The sequence below is a fragment of the Dromiciops gliroides genome, chromosome 4 (genome assembly GCF_019393635.1).
Source record: "Dromiciops gliroides isolate mDroGli1 chromosome 4, mDroGli1.pri, whole genome shotgun sequence".
Classification (NCBI taxonomy): Eukaryota; Metazoa; Chordata; class Mammalia; order Microbiotheria; family Microbiotheriidae; genus Dromiciops; species Dromiciops gliroides.
Window position 1 is genome coordinate 163032482 of NC_057864.1, and position 19946 is coordinate 163052427.

At 42.5% G+C, this 19946-nt stretch overlaps 1 protein-coding gene across 4 annotated transcripts in view; it reads right to left on the minus strand.

The window, feature by feature from the left end:
• The window catches only part of TADA2A (transcriptional adaptor 2A), a 64374-nt gene that overhangs the window by 16951 nt on the left and 27477 nt on the right, over positions 1 to 19946 (minus strand). For all 4 annotated transcript variants that reach the window (XR_006352744.1, XM_043962715.1, XM_043962713.1 and 1 more), the window contains exons 6-9: positions 17399 to 17556; positions 15723 to 15811; positions 13736 to 13808; positions 1283 to 1346 (exon numbers count right to left, since the gene is read on the minus strand). Coding sequence is in view for 3 of the 4 variants with exons in the window: in XM_043962715.1 (XP_043818650.1) it covers positions 1283 to 1346; positions 13736 to 13808; positions 15723 to 15811; positions 17399 to 17556 (384 nt within the window). In the remaining variant the exon portion in view is untranslated. The remainder of the gene's footprint in view (positions 1 to 1282; positions 1347 to 13735; positions 13809 to 15722; positions 15812 to 17398; positions 17557 to 19946) is intronic.

The following is a 19946-nucleotide window of genomic DNA, read 5'->3' on the forward strand; positions in this document are numbered from 1 at the left end:
GAACCATCAGAGGTTAATTAATGTCAGTGCTAAATGAGGCTAACACCAACATCTGAGCCTCTGCTCTAATCCCCAGTTTCTATTACTCTTTGTCCCTAATTGTGTTTCAGGCAGAACAAAAGCTTGTATTCTCAGGAACAATGAGTAGCTGTTTGCTATTTTAGGGCTTTCTAACACAGAGAGCCTTCCATTCCCACCAGGGGCACTGGGTGGATGAGACCCACACTTCTAGAGGGGAGGGCAACTCTGAGAGGCTCAGAGGCCCCTGCATGGGTGCTCTGTTCCTTCATTATTGTTTCCTGAGCTCCAATGCTAGCAAATACCTTAATGCCACGGGACCACTATCTCTGTCTGTCTGTCTGTCTCTCTCATAAACTTCTTCCTTAAACAGACACACACTCCTTACTATTTAGATCATCAAATCTAAATCCATCATTGTACAGAGTTGTGGGAGCTGGGGCCCAGAGAGGAGAAATAAGTCTAAGGTTTCAATACAAAAGCATTATCAATCAATCAACAATCATTTATGAAACATCCTTTGTGTGCCACATACCATGCTAGGCATTAGGTAAACAAAGCTAAAAACCAAACATTCCCTGCCCTCTAGTCAGGACAAGTATTTTCCCCATTTTACAGAAAAGGAGACTGAGGTTTGGAAGTATTAAGTAACTTACCATCAGTGACATTGCTAGTAAAGGGACAGAACTAGGACTCAAACCCGGGTCCCCTAACTCCAGTCCCAGTACTCTTTCCACTACACTGCTCTGTCTCTGTGACCAAACTGGGCTCCAGCAACTTTAAGTCCTGAGTCCGTATTTTAGGCATACTACAATATAACCCAGGATATCCCCAGGAATCTTCCTGAAAATTATCCAAGGTCTCTGACATTCTTTTGAATGAAAGGTTCATTATAAAAGCAATTGGTCATAAATAAGAGCATTTAGAAAGAAAGACAAATAAGAAAAACAACAAAAAAACAAAAAACCCCAAAGCAATAATCCTAGCAATAGAAAAACTCCTTGAATTTAGCTCATGCCTCTCTCTTCCTGGGAGAGCAAAACTGCACACCTGCATCATCTCATCTGTCATCGTAACATTCCTATGAGGTTAGGAGGGAGTAAAAATGGAACAAGGATTATTATCCCTCTTTGACAGACAGAAAAATTGAGGCACAGGGACTTGCCCAAGGTCACAGTGTTAGTCATCAGCCACGCAACTCTGACGTTCCCCATGCAGTCAACATTTCAGTGTCGGAAGATGAGAGTCAGTTGAGTAAACTTACTTTTTCCGCCTCTGCCTCTCCTTTAACCTGGAGTGATAGATGTCTACCACAGCGATCTTCAGGGCTACAAACACAAAAGCCATGACAAAAATAAATCTGTTATTCAAGCTCCCCTGGTCCTTGAAGTCCACGTGGCCAAATGATGCCTGCTTGGTTGCTAAACAGTTTAGCTCTGAAAAGATGAAAATGTACCCTAAGTCCCTCAATAAAGTTCTCTAGAAGCACATTCTAACTCAGGATCCCAGGCCTTTCTTCTTTCCTTCGTCCACACAGGTGCAGACTTGGTCATGTTATACAGAGAAAATAACGATGGCATCATCACTGTAATCTCTCTGGTTCTCTCTCTAAGGCAAGAGTAAATAATCTGGCTGTTCACATACAAGACAGATGTGAGGCCTGGCTACCTGAAAGTGACACACAGAGGGAAGCTACATCTACTGTATCATCATTCGCATTCTGATAAATCGACGAGTGTACATCAAATGCCTTCTCCATGTCAGGCACTGTACTAGGTGCCAGGGATACAAACACAATGCATGAAGCAATCCCTGCTTGTAAGAGGACCACAGACCTAGAGCTGGGAGAGATGTCAGAGACAATCTCTCCCAGCTCTCTCATTTTACATGGGGGGACCCAGAGCCGTACAGGGGAAGTTAAAGGTTACACACACAGTCAAGTGTCAAATGTAGGATTCGAACCCAGGTCCTTTTACTCTGTAGCTGATGCTCTTACAAATGTAGTCAAGAAAATTAATATCAATTGTAAACCCAACTGACCAGGAAGAAATGTGGAAGACCCACGTGGAAAGGGGGACAATGAAATCAAGAGGTGATGTGAAAAGGGGACTGACATAGACTGGGGCGAGGGGAAGTCATGAGACAAATTGGAGGGGGGGATCATGGAACCAGGGACCAGCATTTACATTTGGACAGGGATGTAGTTGGCTTGATGTGTGGTTTGTTGGGGGTTTTTTGCTGGGGGGGGGGTGGAGAAGCAAGGAAATATTTTAGGGGTGAAGCTTTGCATCTCTTTTGTGAAAAGCTCCATTGCTCCCAGACTAAAAGCTGCTTCTAGTCATCCGAACCTCGCTCCTGATCTTGCTCACCTCAACCCTTTCCTGGCCAAGATCTTCTGCGAAGCCATGGGGAAAAGGGAAGACAAAGGGAAGCAAGAAAAAGAAAGGCTGCAGTTGGAATTTGTCTAGGCATTAGCACAGACTGCTTGTACTGGGTGCTAGTGCAATATGGGGGACTGCAGAACATGGGGTTATGGTCATCTACAGATTATTTTGAGGGAGACTTTCCATAGCTTTTTCTTCTCCTCCCTATAGCAGGGCCACTGCATTCACTGACTCTAGCACTCATCATTTTTTCTCAAATCTAGTCATATTTTTACATCTACCTACTGGACATCTCCCCTCAGATTCCTGGTCATCTACCTTCATCTAAAGCTGAACTCACCCTTCTCTCAATATCCCCGTTTCTGTCAAAAGGATCCTTCTTTGTCCAGTAACCTAAAATCAAAACTTGTCATCTTTGACTGCTCCCTTTCCCTCTACTTATGTAGCTACTATGGCCTCTTGCTTCTTCCTTTTCAATGTAACTCACTCATGCCTCCTCCTTGACACTCCCATGACCACCATCCTAGACTACATACCTCAATTACTGAAGTAGTCTCGATACTGGGTCTCCTTTCCTCCAGTCTCTCAGTATCCTAAAAGAGTTTCCAAGGCAGCTAGGTGGCACAGTGGATAAAGCACCAGGCCTGGATTCAGGAGGACCTGAGTTCAAATTTGGACTCAGAAACTTGACACTCACTAGCTGCGTGACTCTGGGCAAGTCACTTAACCCTCATTGCCCCACCAGAGAGATAAAGAGAGAGAGAGAGAGAGAGAGAGAGAGAGATTTTCCATCATTCCCTTATTCAATACCTTCAGGAGCTTCCTATTACTTGAAGGATAAAGTCAAACCTCTTTAGTCTGTCATTCAAAGCACCTCACAATATGAACATAACCTACTGTTTCAATTTATTTCCTATCATTCTCCCCCCAAAAATCCTTTGCTCCAGGTAGAATTGCCTTCCTCCCCTTCCCAGAATCTCTTTATCCTTGCTTCTGAAGATTCCTTTGCTCTAGCTATTGCTCCCTATTGAACTTTGCCAACTTATATTAAGGCCACTTCATCTAGACTTCAGGAAAACATGAAAATTATGTTCAAATATCTGAAGGGCTACCAGGAGGAAGAGGGATTAATTTTAATTTGGTTGGCCTTAGAGGGCCAGTGAATGGAAATTGTAGAGAGACAGCCTTAGAGGAAAGAAAAAACTTCTTAACAACCAGAACTGCCAATAAATAAATAAAAATAAACAATTAGAGCTGCCCATAAGTGAGATAGACTGTCTCCAGATGCTATAAGATCTCCATCATTGTAGGTCTTCAAGCAGAGGTTGGACCATCATTTGTCAGGAGGGATACGGAAAGGATTCCAATTCAAATTGGATTTAGAAGACCTCTAAGGTCCCTTCCAACTGTGAGTTTTCTGATTCCTCCATGTTAGCTTCCCTGATCACTCAAACCCACTAGAACCTTTTTCTTCTCAGAGCCCCTAACATTTATTTAGAGGCATTTAGGTAGTATAGTGGATAGAACACTAGGCTTGGTGTCAGGAGGAGCTGAGTTCAAATCCTGCCTCAGATACTTTCTTGCTATATGACCCTGAGTAAGTCAATTAAACTATTATCTGCCTCAGTTTCCTCTTCTGTAAAATGAAAATAATAATAGCACCCATCTTATAGGGTGGTTGTGAGAATCAAAAGAGATATTTGTAAAGCACTTTGCCAACTTTAAAGAGCTATCTTGATAAAAGCTGGCTGCTCTTGTAGTTATTATTATTTCTACTAGAAGTTTAGCCATACTTTGTTTTGTGGCAAAGTTAGTTATCTCTCTGATTGGATCACAAAGCTCATTGAGGATAGGACAAATGTACCTACATGGTGTCTAACCCAATACTATTTTTTACATCGTGGGTCCTCCATAAATACTTGCTGAATGAATGATCAAAGACAAAAGCCGATTTTGTTATTTATTCACAGCTCTGGGGAAAAAAAAAAGCCTGGGTAGGAGAGATGTCAATAATATTGTCCAACAGGTACTTATTTTTCATTATCTATGGACTCAATTTCACTGTTTCCTATTACCATGGTTAATTGAGAATGAAATACTTATTTTGAAAGAAGGTTTGTATTTGAAATGCCCTCAAAGTCTCAGATTTTTAAGTCAGCAAGTCTCTAGTCTAGAGAGGAAGAAAGCAGTTGGTAAAGAAAGACAAACTCTTGCCAACTCTAGAAAAAACGTGGGGAGCTGGGGTTGGTGTGGGGGGGGGGTGATCATGTAACCAATCCACGCTACTCTGAATCATTCTTCTCATTTAGATTTCCATGGATTCTGAAGGCATCCTAAGGTTACATTTTCTGGGTAGGTCCTAGAAATATCTTGATGAATTGGTATATCCTTAAATAAGTTTTGTGTGGGCTGGTGGGATTTTTTCCCCCCTTCTTTTGGCTTGAAGGGAGCCAACAGAGATTTTTTTCGCCATTATTAAGTGCCAATGTATTCCCAAAAGAAACAGGCCTGGGCAGATGGCCTATCTTGAGTGCTGCATTATGCACCTAGAAAATGTTATCAGAATTAACAAACAATATACCAGCTTGGATGTAAGGCAAAACCTTCAGTTGTGTCTATGTTTTTTCCCTTTTCTTCCCAACACTGGAATCATTTCTTCTGAGGGAGCTGTCCTAGTTCAATGACACAACCTGTCATGGTCCTCTCCCTAGGGCCTCGAGAACTCTGGTAAATTCAAATCATAATCCCTTTGATTTCTCTTCTAAGGAAGTTGAGAGGCAAGCTCAAGTTAAGGTGGTACCAGCCTAGTCCATGACAGGAATGAGTCAGCACTCAATCTGTACTCTCCTTTAGTATTAGATTTTATGGTAGAAAAAAAAATAGAGTGATCCAAAGAGAAAAACCAAGACCAGATCATCTCATCAGATTCACCAATTTGGAGCCAACGTGTAATCTTAAAACTAAGCTGCCAGGAAATAGCCATAATAGCTGGCATTTACAAAACTCTTTGAGATTTACAAAGCATTTTCTCCTGTGAGCCTCACAACAATCCTATAAAGTAGGTAGTAGAAATATCATATTTCCCTTTTATATAGGAGGAAAAAGAGACTCAGTGGAGGTTAAGTGACTCACTCATGGTTCCATATCAAGTAAGCAGAGGCAGAGCTGGAAGCCAGGGTTCTTCCAATGCCAAGTCCAGGACACTTTATTATACCACCCTGCCTAAGCACATCAGAGAAACCTTCCTGGAGATGGCAAACAAGGAAGGAAAAACTGTTTGGGAATATAAAGCAGCACATCTCTCCCATCACTTCATCCTCAGGAGATCTGTAGAATTATAACAGAAACTAGCTCAGGGCTAAATGGGCAGCAAAGCCTGAGATTCAGATCCTCAGCCGTGAAGAAGGGCTACTCTATCCAGAACACCCTCCTCTGTTCTGGTCCAAAAAGAAAAACAGCTTGAGTTACCACAAAAGGCATCTGGAGTTGTAATTTTAAGCTTGTCTCAGAGTTAAATAATATTTCAATAAGCAAAATTGCATTTTGTAGAGAAAACACTGGACTCAGGGCCAGATCTGGGCTCCAGGCCCAGCTTTTCCATTTTTTTTAGTTTTGTGACATTAGATGTCAGTTGTTGGTCTCCTCTGAGTCTCAGTTTCCTCATTTATAAAAAGGGGTAAAAATCCTTTAATAATTTTTTTTAAAAAAAGAGCACAAGGTTTGAAGAAAGAAGAAGACCTGGGTTTCCAAGCCCAGCTATCACACTTCCCAGGTAGGTGACTCTGGGAACCTGACTGGAAAGAACCCTGGGCTGGGACTTAGAAGTAGGCCCGGGTTCCATTCTTGGGTCAAATCTTTCCTAGCGATGTATTTCAAAGGAAATCATTTCATCTCTAGAAGCCTCCATTTCCTCATGGGTATGGTACACGCACTCACCATTTCTAAGGAATCTACTGAGGAAAACACTTTGTAAACCTCAAGGTGTTAGTCAATGAGAATTATAATGACCATTATGCATGAATTAAACAAAAGAAGATTTCATTTATGTCTCACTCTTTCTTACTGACAGGCCACTCTTCCCTAGGCTTTTTGTTCTGGGATGACCCTCTTCTTGGACAAACTCATGTTTGCCTGTGCTGCTGTGACAAGTGGTGACCACCCCCATTCCTCAAAGTGGTCCCAATGCTTGGCCTTTCTCTAGACATCATGAAAGCCTGAAAAAGCATTGTTCTTTTCTTTTCTTTTCATTTCTTTTTTTTTGCGGGGCAATGAGGGTTAAGTGACTTGCCCAGGGTCACACAACTAGTAAGTGTCAAGTGTCTGAAGCCGGATTTGAACTCAGGTCCTCCTGAATCCAGGGCTGATGCTTTATCCACTGAGCCACCTAGCTGTCCCCTAAAGCATTATTCTTATTTCTCTTCCTAAATATTATGGTTTAAGTATATTTTAGGAAAGATGTTAAACGTGACCATTTTATCCCAAAATGCAGATAAATTGGAACCCCCTCAAAATAATAGTGTTGGCGAACAAGAATAATACCTCCAGGGGCGGCTAGATGGCACAGTGGATAAAGCACCGGCTCTGGATTCAGGAGTACCTGAGTTCAAATCCGGCCTCAGACACTTGACACTTACTAGTTGTGTGACCCTGGGCAAGTCACTTAACCCCCATTGCCCTGCAAAAAAAAAAAAAAAGAATAATACCTCCATGGTCACTTTCTATGTTATACTGACAGAAATTAATAATAATAATAATAATAATAATAATAATAATAATAATAATGACTCACATTTTTCTAGTACTTTAAAGTTTTCAAAGTGCTTTATATAAAATGATCTCATTTAAGCCTCACAACAGATGCATCCTAAGGACCATATGCCTTTTCCATCTATCTTGAGGCTGAAACCTTCTTCATATGCACCAGAATGTGAGCTCCCTGAGAGTAGGGTTCCCATTTGTATTTTTTATTTGGCTCTATTTGTATTCCCAGCACTTAGCAGTGTTTTGCACAGTTAAGGGCCTAATAAAGGGTTCATTAATTCAGATTTTATCATCCCTATTTCACAGATGGGGAAACTGAGGCTCAGAGATATTAAGTGACTTGGTCATGGTCATGGAGTTAGTATTGGAGGTAGGATTCAACCTTAGGTTAGTTAGATCCTTGTTACATTTTACCACACACATGGTCTTTCCACTGTACAAACACACATATTCTCATTATACACATGGGGATACGTGGTGACCTAAAGCAAAGCCAGATTTATATAACCCCAAGGTGTTTTTAATGGCATTTTACTGTGTCTCCCATAAGGCTGGGCATACTTAGGAAACTCACAGCTTAGGACAGAAAGAAGAATGAGGGTAATGAGTTCAGTCGTCTGACAAATTCTTTTCTTTACTCTTTTAACTTCCAAGACACTAACCTACCATGTTATTTTCTGTGATCTGTGTGGGAAGGACTTAATGAAAAAACATGAAGAGATTGTGTTGGAAAAATTCTATAAATACTGCTGATAATCGCCCCTGTTGTTTGATCCTCTCAGTAAAGTTGAAACTTGTACAACTGGCTTTGGGGAAAAAAAACAAAAGAGAGGGAAAGGAACACACAGGGCTAGAAACAAATGGGAGGAGGAGAAAACTGGAATCCACCCAGAGTAAAATTCATATTCAAAGCCATCTCTTTTCTTTATAAAGCACATTCAGAGAGAGGCGACTGATTACAATATCTTGAATGCGTGAATAACTCTGGGACTACCACAGTAATGCAAGCAGAATAGGAATGAGAAGGGAGACATAACAGGGATAAGAATGGTTGGTTCGTGATTTACTTAAAACAGCTGGGAGACAGGGAGAGAAAGCAAAAGACCAGACGGAGAGACCACTGAAAAAAACAAACACCAAAACCCAACAAGCCACATACACACTGATGCAAGGCAGCTGAAATCCACACTTTGGGAAAGGAGCAGTCTCTCTCTGATCACATGGGGGACCAATGGTGAAGCTTTTAAATTGCTGGCCCTAAAATATTTTAAGAGGTGGGCAGAAGTCGAGGCACTCCTACCCACCACAATATATTTCCGAGACTGTTCAAAATAGCAGACAACATGTTTCTATTTTTTTGAAAGAAGGCACTTGCTGCTTGACTGGGAAAAAATACTGACTTGATGGTCCCCCAGAGGAGCCAGGCCAATTACAATCCCTATTGCAATCACAGCAGTAGAAACCTGTGGGTCAGGTATTCCCTGGAAGAAATGGGCAAAGTTTCTTTAGTCTTTTTCTTCATGACCTCCCTTCTTGCCATTAATCTGATGGGAGCCAATGGTACAACTAAGTGGATAAAAGCTCTGGTCTTGGTTCATTCCCTGACAATAGGACCTTAGGCAAATCACTTGCTTCTGTGTGTGTGTCTCACCTTCTATAAAATGTTTTTTTAAATACCTAATCCTACACCCCAGGAACGTTGTAAGGTTATATGAGGCAACTAATATAAGAGAGCTCTTTGGAAGAGCCCCCAAAATCCAAGGAATGTATGATATGCCTATAATGCTTCAGACATAAAACGGACAAATTATCAATAGGCGAATGGGTGAGTGGACCAAAGAAGCCCAGGATGGATCTCTTTGTGCCACACAAAGGGAGAAGGTAAGGATTAGAGGGGGCAGCTAGGTGGTACTTTGGATAGAGCACTGGGCTTGGAATCAGGAAGGCTCATCTTCCTGAATTCAACTCTGGCCTTAGACATTTAACTGTATGACCCTAGGCAAGTCACAACCCTATTTGCCTTAGCTCCTCATCTGTAAAAAGGAGCTGGAGAAGGACTGGCAAACCATGTCAGTATCTTTGCCATGAAGAGTAGGACATGACTGAAATAACCAAACACAACAAGCATTAGAGACACAGAGGCCATTTGGTTCAGTCTCATCATTTTACAGATAAAGAAACTGACTGAGCCCCAAGGAAATTAAGCCCAAGGTCATAAAGGCAGTAAACATGAGAATTAGGGTTTGAACTCAGCCTCCTGTTTCACTCCAAAGCCAGCACCTTTTCTATTACAGCACACATTCCCTCATTAGTCCTTTCTGAAAGTCCTTCCCAAGGGACTGAGATCCAATTAATCGTCCCTCCATTGTGACCCAGACCTCCACAATGGAACATAAAGTCCATTTTTTAATGAAATAATAGCATCTGACATGCTTCTTAATGTCTGCCAAGCACTCTGTATATGTTGTCTTATCAGAAGCTGATCACAACCCTATGAAGTATGTATTAGCAGCATTGCTCTCTCCATTTTTACAGATGAGGAAACTGAGTATCAGAGAGGTAAAGAGACTTGCCCGGGATCATATACCTACTAAGGGTCAGGAAATGAACTTGGACTTTCCTAAGTCCATCATTCCTTCCACTAGGGACTGCCGGTCTACAATAAACTCCATGAGTCAAAAAAATTGCATGAATCGCAGTCTTTGTTGGGGCATACCAAGGGGTGGCTGGGTTTGGAGGCATCAGCCATTTTGCCACATGCCACCAAGTTATTCCTTCTAAGTACTGATGAGTGGGGAAATCTAAAAGGGATGCACTTAATACTAACTAAGATTGCATAATGGTAATAATGCTACTTTATGCACCTTCTTTCTGTCCAAAACACATAGCTGACTAATCAATGTCACCTCCTTTTTATTAGCAGCAAAGGGACAAAAGGGAGGTTCCAATGGCTGGCCTAAGATCACCCAATGAGTCAGAGGCAAACCTAGGGCAAGGTCACAGTGTCTCTACTTCCATTGTAGCCACAGGGCCATTGTGGCTCTCACTTCATATTCTTTGATAACTATCTTTGGAAACCTTCCTCATCTTCTCTTCCCTCTCCTCAATCTTGTGTTTCTCTTCATCTCCTGTGCTGGGAGGGGAGGAACTGCACAGGGGTAGTTCTCAAACTGTGCCAAGGGAGGAGCCATTCTAAACCCACCAAGCCCTAAAGCAAGGACCATACTCTGCTGCCTCTCATCTTCTTTAAAGTCTGAGCATCCTTCAAAAGTGCCTCAGCTGAATGGCCTACAGTCTCCCAAGTCACTTGGAGACCATCATGGAGGGTATAGGAAAGGGACAATGGGCTCACTTAGGAGTCCAGAAGACACAAGCTCAGCTCCTGCCTCAGACATTTACTGGCTGTGCAACCCTGGACAATTCACTTGAAACCAACACACTGGCCGGGATTAATAACTGATGCCCTATTGATCAGTCCACAAACATTTATTGAGGGTCTACTGTGTGGGGCAGTTAGGTGGCCCAGTGAATAGAGCACTGGCCCTGGAGTCAGGAGGACCTGAAGTCAAATCCAGCCTCAGATACTTATGAGCTATGTAACCCTGGGCAAGTGACTTAACCCTGATTGTCGTCCACCCTTCCCTTGCAAAAAAAAAAAAAAAAAGTCTACTATGTACTGACCTACATTGGTAGAGGAAGTTTCTTCACTTGAGTTTCCTTTACCAATGAAATCCCAAGTCCAGCTCCTACCCCAATCCCACTATGTGTCAGACACTGTGTGGAGCACTAACCCAGGTTGAATGAAAATTAGTGAGGTATGAGATGGCAGGACCCTCCTTCCTGGAATATGGATTGGGAATGAGTTAGGATTTTTAAACCTTACTCTTTTTAACCTGTTAACTGCAGTTCTGTCAATACTGTGCCCAAAATAGGTCTAAAAGCACATCCTATGGGTACTGAGAATGGTAAATCAAATGAACAAACACACCCCCACTGCTACTGTGGTACTGCTGAGAAATGAAAGTAAGTTTCATCAAGGTATAACCATTAGGCTCAGAGTCACGAAGACAAGGGTTCAAATTTACTTAAGATACTTACTAGCTGTGTGACCCTGGGCAAGTCAATTAACCTCTACATGCCTCAGTCTGCTCATCTGTAAAATGAAGAGGTTGAACTTGATGGCTTCTCAGGTTCTTTCCAGCTCTGAGTCTATGATCCAAACTTGGTAGCAAACCCCACTCTCACTAAACTCCCATTCATGTCATGTTTTAAAGTCTGTAATTTCCCTCATAATAATTCTATAAAGGGGAAGATTCAGGGATCATAAACCCCACTATACAGAGGCTCAGAGAGATTAAACCACTTGTCTGCAGTGAGACAGCTAGTAGAGAAGAATTTGAACCCAGGTCTCCTGAGTCCAGTGCTCCATCTACCCCACCCCACCCAACACCACATCATAACATCAGACTTGTGCCTTGCAGAGGTTCAAATTCCTGAAGAGGATCTCCCAGGAGATGGCTTTCTACAAGGCTGCCTTTCTTGTGATGTGGCAGCCTAAGGCTCCAGCAAAAGGGGCTAAGAACCAGGAGGTACTGGAGGCTTTAATTAAAGGTGATTTGGAAGAGGGGGAGAAATATGAAGGAACCCCACAGGAGGTGAGAAAGAGCAACGTCATGAATCACTGGGACTGAAAAGAAAAAGCTACTGATGGATAAGACAGAACAAATATAAGGAAGCTGATGAGCCCAAAATGACTGGCTGTTAAGCTTTCCTCTTTTAGTAGAAACTGACTCACTTTGTCTTTCTGCAAAGTCGTGTAGGAGGGAAGAGGAGGGAAAGAAATTTGCAAAGAAAACCTCTAAGATGATATGTAGAGAGAATTTTTTTTTTAAGTTAAAATTTTCATGAAGGCTCTCTGGGTCACTGGTAGAGTCTATCAAATGCCTAGGCCGCTCTACGGGAATGAACAGAATCCAGTCTCCACCCCCCACCCCCCCCCCCAGTAACAGGGTCGGCCTTAATTCAAAATGAAACAGTGATTTAGCATTCAAAAAGGATCCCAGGGGTAGAGCCGGTCATTGAGCGCAACTGTGTATTTACCTTGTGTAGATCTTGTGTTTTCCCATCTGTGTTTATGTTGTAAGCTTTGCCCCTCCCTCCTAATTAGAACAGAAGCAAAGATTGTTGTCCTTGGTTCTCTACCACTTAGTATTGTGCCAGGCAAAGAGTAGGCCTTCAATAAGAGCTTGTTCATGGATGGATGGAGTGGTGTCGTCTCCTTCAAGAGGACATATCTTGAGATCAGGGATCCTTGTGTCCCTGACATCTAGCATGGTGCCTTGGGTATCGAACTCCTTCTAGATGTAAGAAAACCAAGGACTGGCATGCTTATGCCCAAGGTCACTTGGATAGTCAGTAATGGGAATCATGATTCCAAATCCATCCTCCTACCCTGTTGCACCTTTCCACTTAAGCAGTGGCTTTGAATTAAATAGGTAAAAGAACACTGATAAAAAGTTAAGCATCAGGGGACTGTGGAATTCAGGTCCTCCTTGTTATTTATCAGTTGTATCCTGTTAGACTCTAGACTGCTGGGGAAGAACACACTGACTTTTGCAGTTTTTTTGAACAGGCAATTAATCGTGGATGGGCAGGGAAAGAAAAGGGACAGTATCTCCCACTCAAGAGCCCTTTGGCATTCATAGTTTAAGTTACCAAGGGAGGGTAGAAATGAATCATAGATAATTAGGGCAAGAATTCTAGAGATGCAAGCACAGGAACATAGAAAATTCAACAGTGTTAAGCAAAGAGAAAGCCAAAATATTCCTCCCTACACATTCCACTCCTGTCGATTCTAACTTTCCTGCTCTTTGTTCTGGCAAATTGTAGGCTGATCAAGCTCAAATCTGCCAGAGGCTGTCATCATTAAAATCTTAACGTCTTGACGCTGTTCTTTGTCCTCAGAAAGGCTGTAAAGGCCAAATCATATAGACAGGTCTGTTCCCCTGGTGGCTCCTCTCAGCCAAGAGGAAGAGCACACGATTGGAGATGCAAGGGATTTCAAACCTCCTCCCCAGGATGACTAGCCCCACCTTCATTGAGGCCTAACTCTCTCACTTCAGTCAACATAAGGCAGCCCAAAGAATCCTGGATCTGAAAAGGAAGCACCTGGGTTTGAATCTCAACTCTCTGTCTTCCTACCTGTATGACTTTAGGAAAGTCATTTTAGAGAATCAGCCTGGACAAGTTCACAGTGGGGGGCCCCATCACCATCCAGGTGACCATTTGGCCATTGGGTGGGGAATCCTTCTGATCACAGATACTCATAAAGATTTTACACTGAGGAGGACAAGATTGCAATCAGTGTTAGTGAAGGTAGGGCTCACACTGATAAAATTATGAATCCCTAAAGTAATACATGCAAATTTAGTTGAACTAGCAAGAGAGGCCTACTGTGGGTCTCAGTTTCCTCATCTGTAAAGTATGGGAGGTCAGATCATCTGATCTCTAAGGTCCCTTTTGGATCTAAATCTATAATCTCAGGATTTTGATCAGAGGGTTCTCAAACTCACCGTGTAAAATGTCTGAATCGTCCTCGACAAAATCAATATCTCTCAAATCCCATTCTGCGTAGTTGTCAAACTCCTGAGAAAAGAGACACAAATCCCCCAGCCCAACCCCATCCACTTGAGTTTAATTACTTAAGTTTGGACATGATCCCAAAGGAAATAGTATCCAGTGGGACACCTATTACAAGACACTCTACATGACAAGAAGCCAGGATACCCTTCTTTTAAGTAATTAATGGTAAAGTGGAGGGAACCTGGTAGGTGGGGTGGGGTGAGGTGGAGGAGTTACTCAGTAGAAAAACACTTAGCAATGGTAGCATAAAAGTGAGTACTTCTGAGAATTCCAAAGGAAACAATCAAAAGAAACCAAACACAGGCCAGTTTAGTTTCAAAAACAAAACTGAAGCCCACACCCCTCAGGGTATTAAATGCCAAGGCAAAAATGTCAGCTTCGAGTCATTCCCTGAAAGCTGTGTTCCTCTGTAATACTACGTGTTGACAATGGACATAAAAGGCAGCACTGACTGTGTTGATGAGCTGGTTCATAAGATGAATACACATGAATGGTAAGTGTGGTTAAGTATCATTATAAGCCACAGATGTAATGGCAACTCCCGAGACCAGGGCCACTTTGTGGCAGGTCAAGAAATGTTATGAGGGAATCTATAAGGTTTTTCCATATGAAAGTCCTATGAGGAGGTCTCGGCAGGGCTTAGAGGGGACCCTGAAGTCTCAAAGGCTATGTCAGGGGAACTTTCATTCTGGCAGGACTCATCATGCTGGAAAAACTTCAAGTACAGGTCTAGCAGAAGAGAGAGAAAGAGAGAGAGAGAGAGAGAGAGAGAGAGGGAGAGGGAGAGGGAGAGGGAGAGGGAGAGGGAGAGGGAGAGGGAGAGGGAGAGGGAGAGGGAGAGGGAGAGGGAGAGGGAGAGGGAGAGGGAGAGGGAGAGGGAGAGGGAGAGGGAGAGGGAGAGGAGAGGGAGAGGGAGAGGGAGAGGGAGAGGGAGAGGGAGAGGGAGAGGGAGAGGGAGAGGGAGAGGGAGAGGGAGAGGGAGAGGGAGAGGGAGAGGGAGAGGGAGAGGGAGAGGGAGAGGGAGAGGGAGAGGGAGAGGGAGAATGAACCAAGAATCATCCAGGCTAAGTTCACGGTGGCTGGCCCCATCACCATCCAGGTGACTGCATTTGGTTGTTTGGCCATTGGGTGGTGAATCTTTTTGATGACATATATAAAAATATCCTCTAAGGAGAAAAGGATTGCAATCTGTACTGGTGGAAGGAGTGTTCGCACTGATGATATCATGAACCCTAAAGTAATGCAAAGTTAGCATCTAGGTAAATTAGCAAAATGGCAACATTATGAGCTGCTGGACCCCTATTACCCTCATGTTCCTTGAGTTATGTTAAATTCATTCTTGGAAGTAAATATGGTTTTTATATATGGTCTTTTTTTTTTTCTTTTTGGACCAGGCCTGTGATTTAATTGGTATGGGGAACTCTCAATGAAGAACTCCTTCATACAATTCAGATCATCACTTCCTTTGCCATTTATTGTCTCAGAAAATTGCCAAGGCCACTGAGAAGTGACTTTCCCAAAATAACATAGCCAGCAGTATCAAAAGTGGACCAGAAACTTAAACCTTCCTATCCAGGTCTCCATCTATCTGCCATTCTGTCCCTGCCTAGCATATATAGGCAATGGGGAAATGCTCATTGAACTGAATTAGTGTGAAGACACTAACAAGTGCTCCTACTACCACATAGATGAGACGTCATGTGTGATTAAAGGGCAGTCAGAGGATGGGAAGCCTACACTTACCAAGGGGCCTTTTGGTCCACTGAACTTTCAATATATATATAGAAAAATGCATCCCCCTGGGCTCCTTGATGACATTGCACTCTCCATCCTGCCCAACTCCCAGGTCTGAAGTCAGAATCCTCAACAGAAGCAAACTCTACCATTGTGCCCAAGGAAAGAATCAAGTTTCCCTACCTCAATGAAGTCGGCTCGGGCTGGCATGTACCCTGCCATGTCCCGGGAAAGCAGTGAATCAAAGGTAGGCCTTGGAGGATCATCTGTAGCTGAAAGAGTTTGGAGTTTCATATTAAAACACACACACATGAAAACGAAAAGAAATTCAGAAGGGGACACAAAGGAGAATTTTGTTATTATTTTGTTAAATTTAATACACAATTTTAAAAAAACCAACTACATAAGATGAATTTATAATTTCCTCTACAATGCTCTTAAATTAAAAAAAAATTTTTTTTTCAGTGCCAAATTCTTTCTCTTCTTCTACCTCCTTTTCCACATATTTAAAAGGCAAGATACTATCTTCTTTTTGAGTTTTTCTATGTATATCAAAAAACTTATGACTGTTAATTGTATAATTAATAGGGACTGGGACTAGACCTGTGATTTCATTAGCAAAGGGAACTCCTGGACAAGGAAATTCCCTCTACCAATGCAAATTGCACCTTTTCCAAAATGTATAGTCTTACAGTTACCAAGAGCCCAGGGTCACACAGTCATTATATGTCAGAGGGGAACTCAAACCCAGTCAGAATTTAGGGTTTTACTTGATGACTTAACAAAACAGTGATACAAGAAAGCAACACAAATAGTAACATAATACCACAAAGGGATGTACAACAGATAGGATCAATAAACAAGAGAATAAAGAATCTGTATGTTTCTCCTCACTCCTACTTCAACACAGTAATGTTATTTTAATTTAACACATTTGAAACATTCTTTAGAGAATCTCCTTAGGAAACCTGGGGAGTCCCTATCAATTTTTCATTTAAATACTGAATGTGAGGAAGGTTTCCATACTATTCCCCAGACCCAAATATCCACTCTTCCTCATATCCCTCACTCCCTGGAACAATTCTCAATATACTGATCTCAGAAGAATATTAGTGGATTTCCTTTTAGTTCTCAATTGATTATAAAGCTCTGAATCAGACAGCTATAAAGCTGTGGCTGGGGCAATTTGAGGCTAGGAGTGGGGGTGTGGCGGGGAAGAGAAACGCACTGGTATCTCATTACTCCTGTGCTTCGAGCCATTCAGAAGCAATGCCCATTCATAATTCATCATGTTTTTAGTTATGCTTATAAAGGGGCCCGGGAGTCCCTCAAGCCACAATGAACTAAAAATACATTTTAAAGAAGAGCCACCATTATTGGTACTGACAACAGCAATGCATTGCCATGTAGCTTTAATACTGGATGATTAATAATCAAACACAGTGCACTTCTATAATGTGTCTCTCCACAGAAACTCTGCAGGGGACACACCAACAGTCTTGTCCTCATGACAGCCCAGTGAGGTGGGTCACTTTTTTTTTCAGGTCTCACCTTACAGATGCAGGCACTGAAGTTAATTGATACACCTGAAGGGATTCAGTGAGTAGGTACAGAAGGGCAAACAGGACCTAGGCTCCCTGACTCCCAACCCTGCATTCTGTCCACAGGGATGGGTCCCCTCCCTGCCACCTCATGGTATCGGTTGTCAGCAGCTGCCCTGGCCAACTCCACCTCTCTCTTTCACCAGGCTCTCCCTAGTCCTAGAGCAGCCAGTCACCTGGCCATTATTATCTTCAATCGTCAAAAAGCAGGCTCTGGGACAAGCCCAGTGTCCTTTACAACAGCAGGCAGGCACTTACACTGGAATGGAATGGCTGTGTCGGCAGTTTTTGCCTCCTCTGCTTGCTTGAGGTTGAGCAGGGTAGAAGCAAAAAGAGGGTTGTTGATGAAATGTTTCATGTAGTGTTTCTCACACTCTTCCTTGGTCTTGGTGCACATCTGATTGGCCACATCCTGCCTAGAGGGAGAAGGAGCAAAAAGTGTATTGGGGGGATGGGGGTGGGAGAGGCTTTCATTTATGGGTAACTTTAAGAAACACAGTCTGCTCTTGCCTTATTTAAGGTCATACCCATCAGAGGTCTGACATCTGACACCAGCAGCTCCAAACTGGCATCAAAGAGGCAGCAGCAGACGAATGAGACAGGTATACACCTGGTCTGAATCCAACCTGACCTCTGAAATTCAGCCAGTCTGAGAAATACAAGCAGAGGACTAGAAGTTCTCACTTTACCACCTGTTATAGGACGTTACTATCCCTGGCCCTAAAAATCTGTGACTGATGGTTTTCCATTAAGGAAAGGATCACTCCTCAAACATGGACAGCTCTATTGTCTCAGCTTTGTTTTTTTACTGCATTGGGAGGAAGGGGATGTCACCCCCACCCACAACATTGAGGTAGGGGGAAAGGGAAGGAGATGAAGAGAGGATTAACCCAAACCTATTCTGAAGGAGAGAAAATGTAAAGGACCAGATGGAAGCCAGCTAGTAATATTCTCAAGAACAGACATCACTTTGTTTCTCCCACTGTTCCTAGTACAATACTAGGCCCACAATGGCAGCCCATTAGAATGTAAGTTCTTTGAGGACAGGGGCATTTCCACTTTTGTCTTTATATCCCCAGCACTTCCTAGAACACTGTCTGGTTCACACTCAACTTTAATAAATTCTTATTGAATTGAATGGGCACTTGATAAAAAAAATTGTGGAATAAATTAATCTTAGAAAAAAGAAGAAGCTGGGAACTATTGTCAAGTGTTCAGCATCCTACTTCCATCCTTTAAACATTACAAAGGAGGACAATGTAGAAGAAATAGAAGTCAGGAGACCAGGATTTACTGACAAACAGTTATAAGACCTTGGCCGACTTATTTCTCTCATCGACCTCCATTCCTTCACTGGTAAATTGGGACCATAATACACCTCCCTACCTACTTCTCAGGGGTATCATGAGGACAGAATGAAACTATGTATAGAAAAGTACTTTGAAAAAGCATGAAACTCTAGGCCAGCTACAAGTCTGTACTTATTGTCTCAAAACAAAGACCTTGCATGCTGGACAGTTCTGCCCATCACAGCCCAGGGCCACAGCTTGAGAGTGGGGGAAGAATTTAAATTCAAGTATGGAATTTGTAGAAATTGAATCACCAAAAAGTGAGAAATATCTACCCCCAAGGGCCTGACTCCCTGAAATGAGATTCAGCCTTGCATAGCACAGAAGGAGTTGTAAAAGCAGACAGAAAAAAATGACCTGCTTGAGAAAATGAAACTTCACTTATGTTCAGAAAGGAAAAACCAATGCTTTTGGTGAGGATGGAACCAAGGAGATTTTGTGTAGATCCCCATAGCGTCCCAGTGAACTTTATGAGTTCACCCATCATCAAGGCACAGAAGGAAACTAGAATAGTAGGGGTGGTAGTAACGACAACAACAACAACAAAAATACCTATCATTCATATAGAATTTGAAGGTTTGCAAAGCACTTTACATACGTCATCTCATTTCATCCTCAAAACAACCCATGAGGTGGTTGTTGTTGTTCGGTCATGTCTCTTTGCGACCCTGTGGACCATATTGTCCGTGTGGTTTTCTGGGCAGATACTGGAGTGGTTTGCCATTTCTTTCTCCAGTGGATTATGGCAAGCAGAGATTAAGTGACTTATCCAGGGTCACATAGCTAAGTAGGTACTATCATTACCCCTATGTTAAAGATGAGAAAACTGAGGGTGAGAGAGGTTAATTGACTGCCTAGACTCACACAGCTTGTAAGTATCTAAGGCAATATTTGAACTGGGGTCTTCCTGACTCCCAATCTAGTGCTCTCTCCACTACACCACCTAGCTGCCTCAAGCACACAGGCCAGAGCAGAGCTCTGGGACTCCTCCTTTTGAAGGCCCTGTTTATCCAGTGGCAACTCCTCTCCTGGGACATGATTAGGAAAATAACAAGCAGGGCAGGGCAGGGTAGGGCAGTGGTAAAACTCTCACCAGTTTGACTGAAGAAGCTGTGGTATATGATTGTAATGGAATATTATTGTGCTATAAGAAATGACAAGCAGGATTATTTCAGAAAAACTCATATGAACTGATATATAGTGAAATGAGCAGAACCAGAAGGACATTGTGCACAGTGACAGCAGTATTGTTCTATGAGCAATTGTGGATGACTTAACTATTCTCAGCAATGCGATGATCTAAGACAATCCCAAAGGGCTAATGATAAAGCATACTATCCACCTCCAGAGAAAGAACTGACATTGATTGAACACAGACTAAAAAGAAAAAAAAGAGTACTTGTAGATTGTACATATATAACCTTAAAAAAAAAAGAGAGAAAAAAAGGGATAAAAAA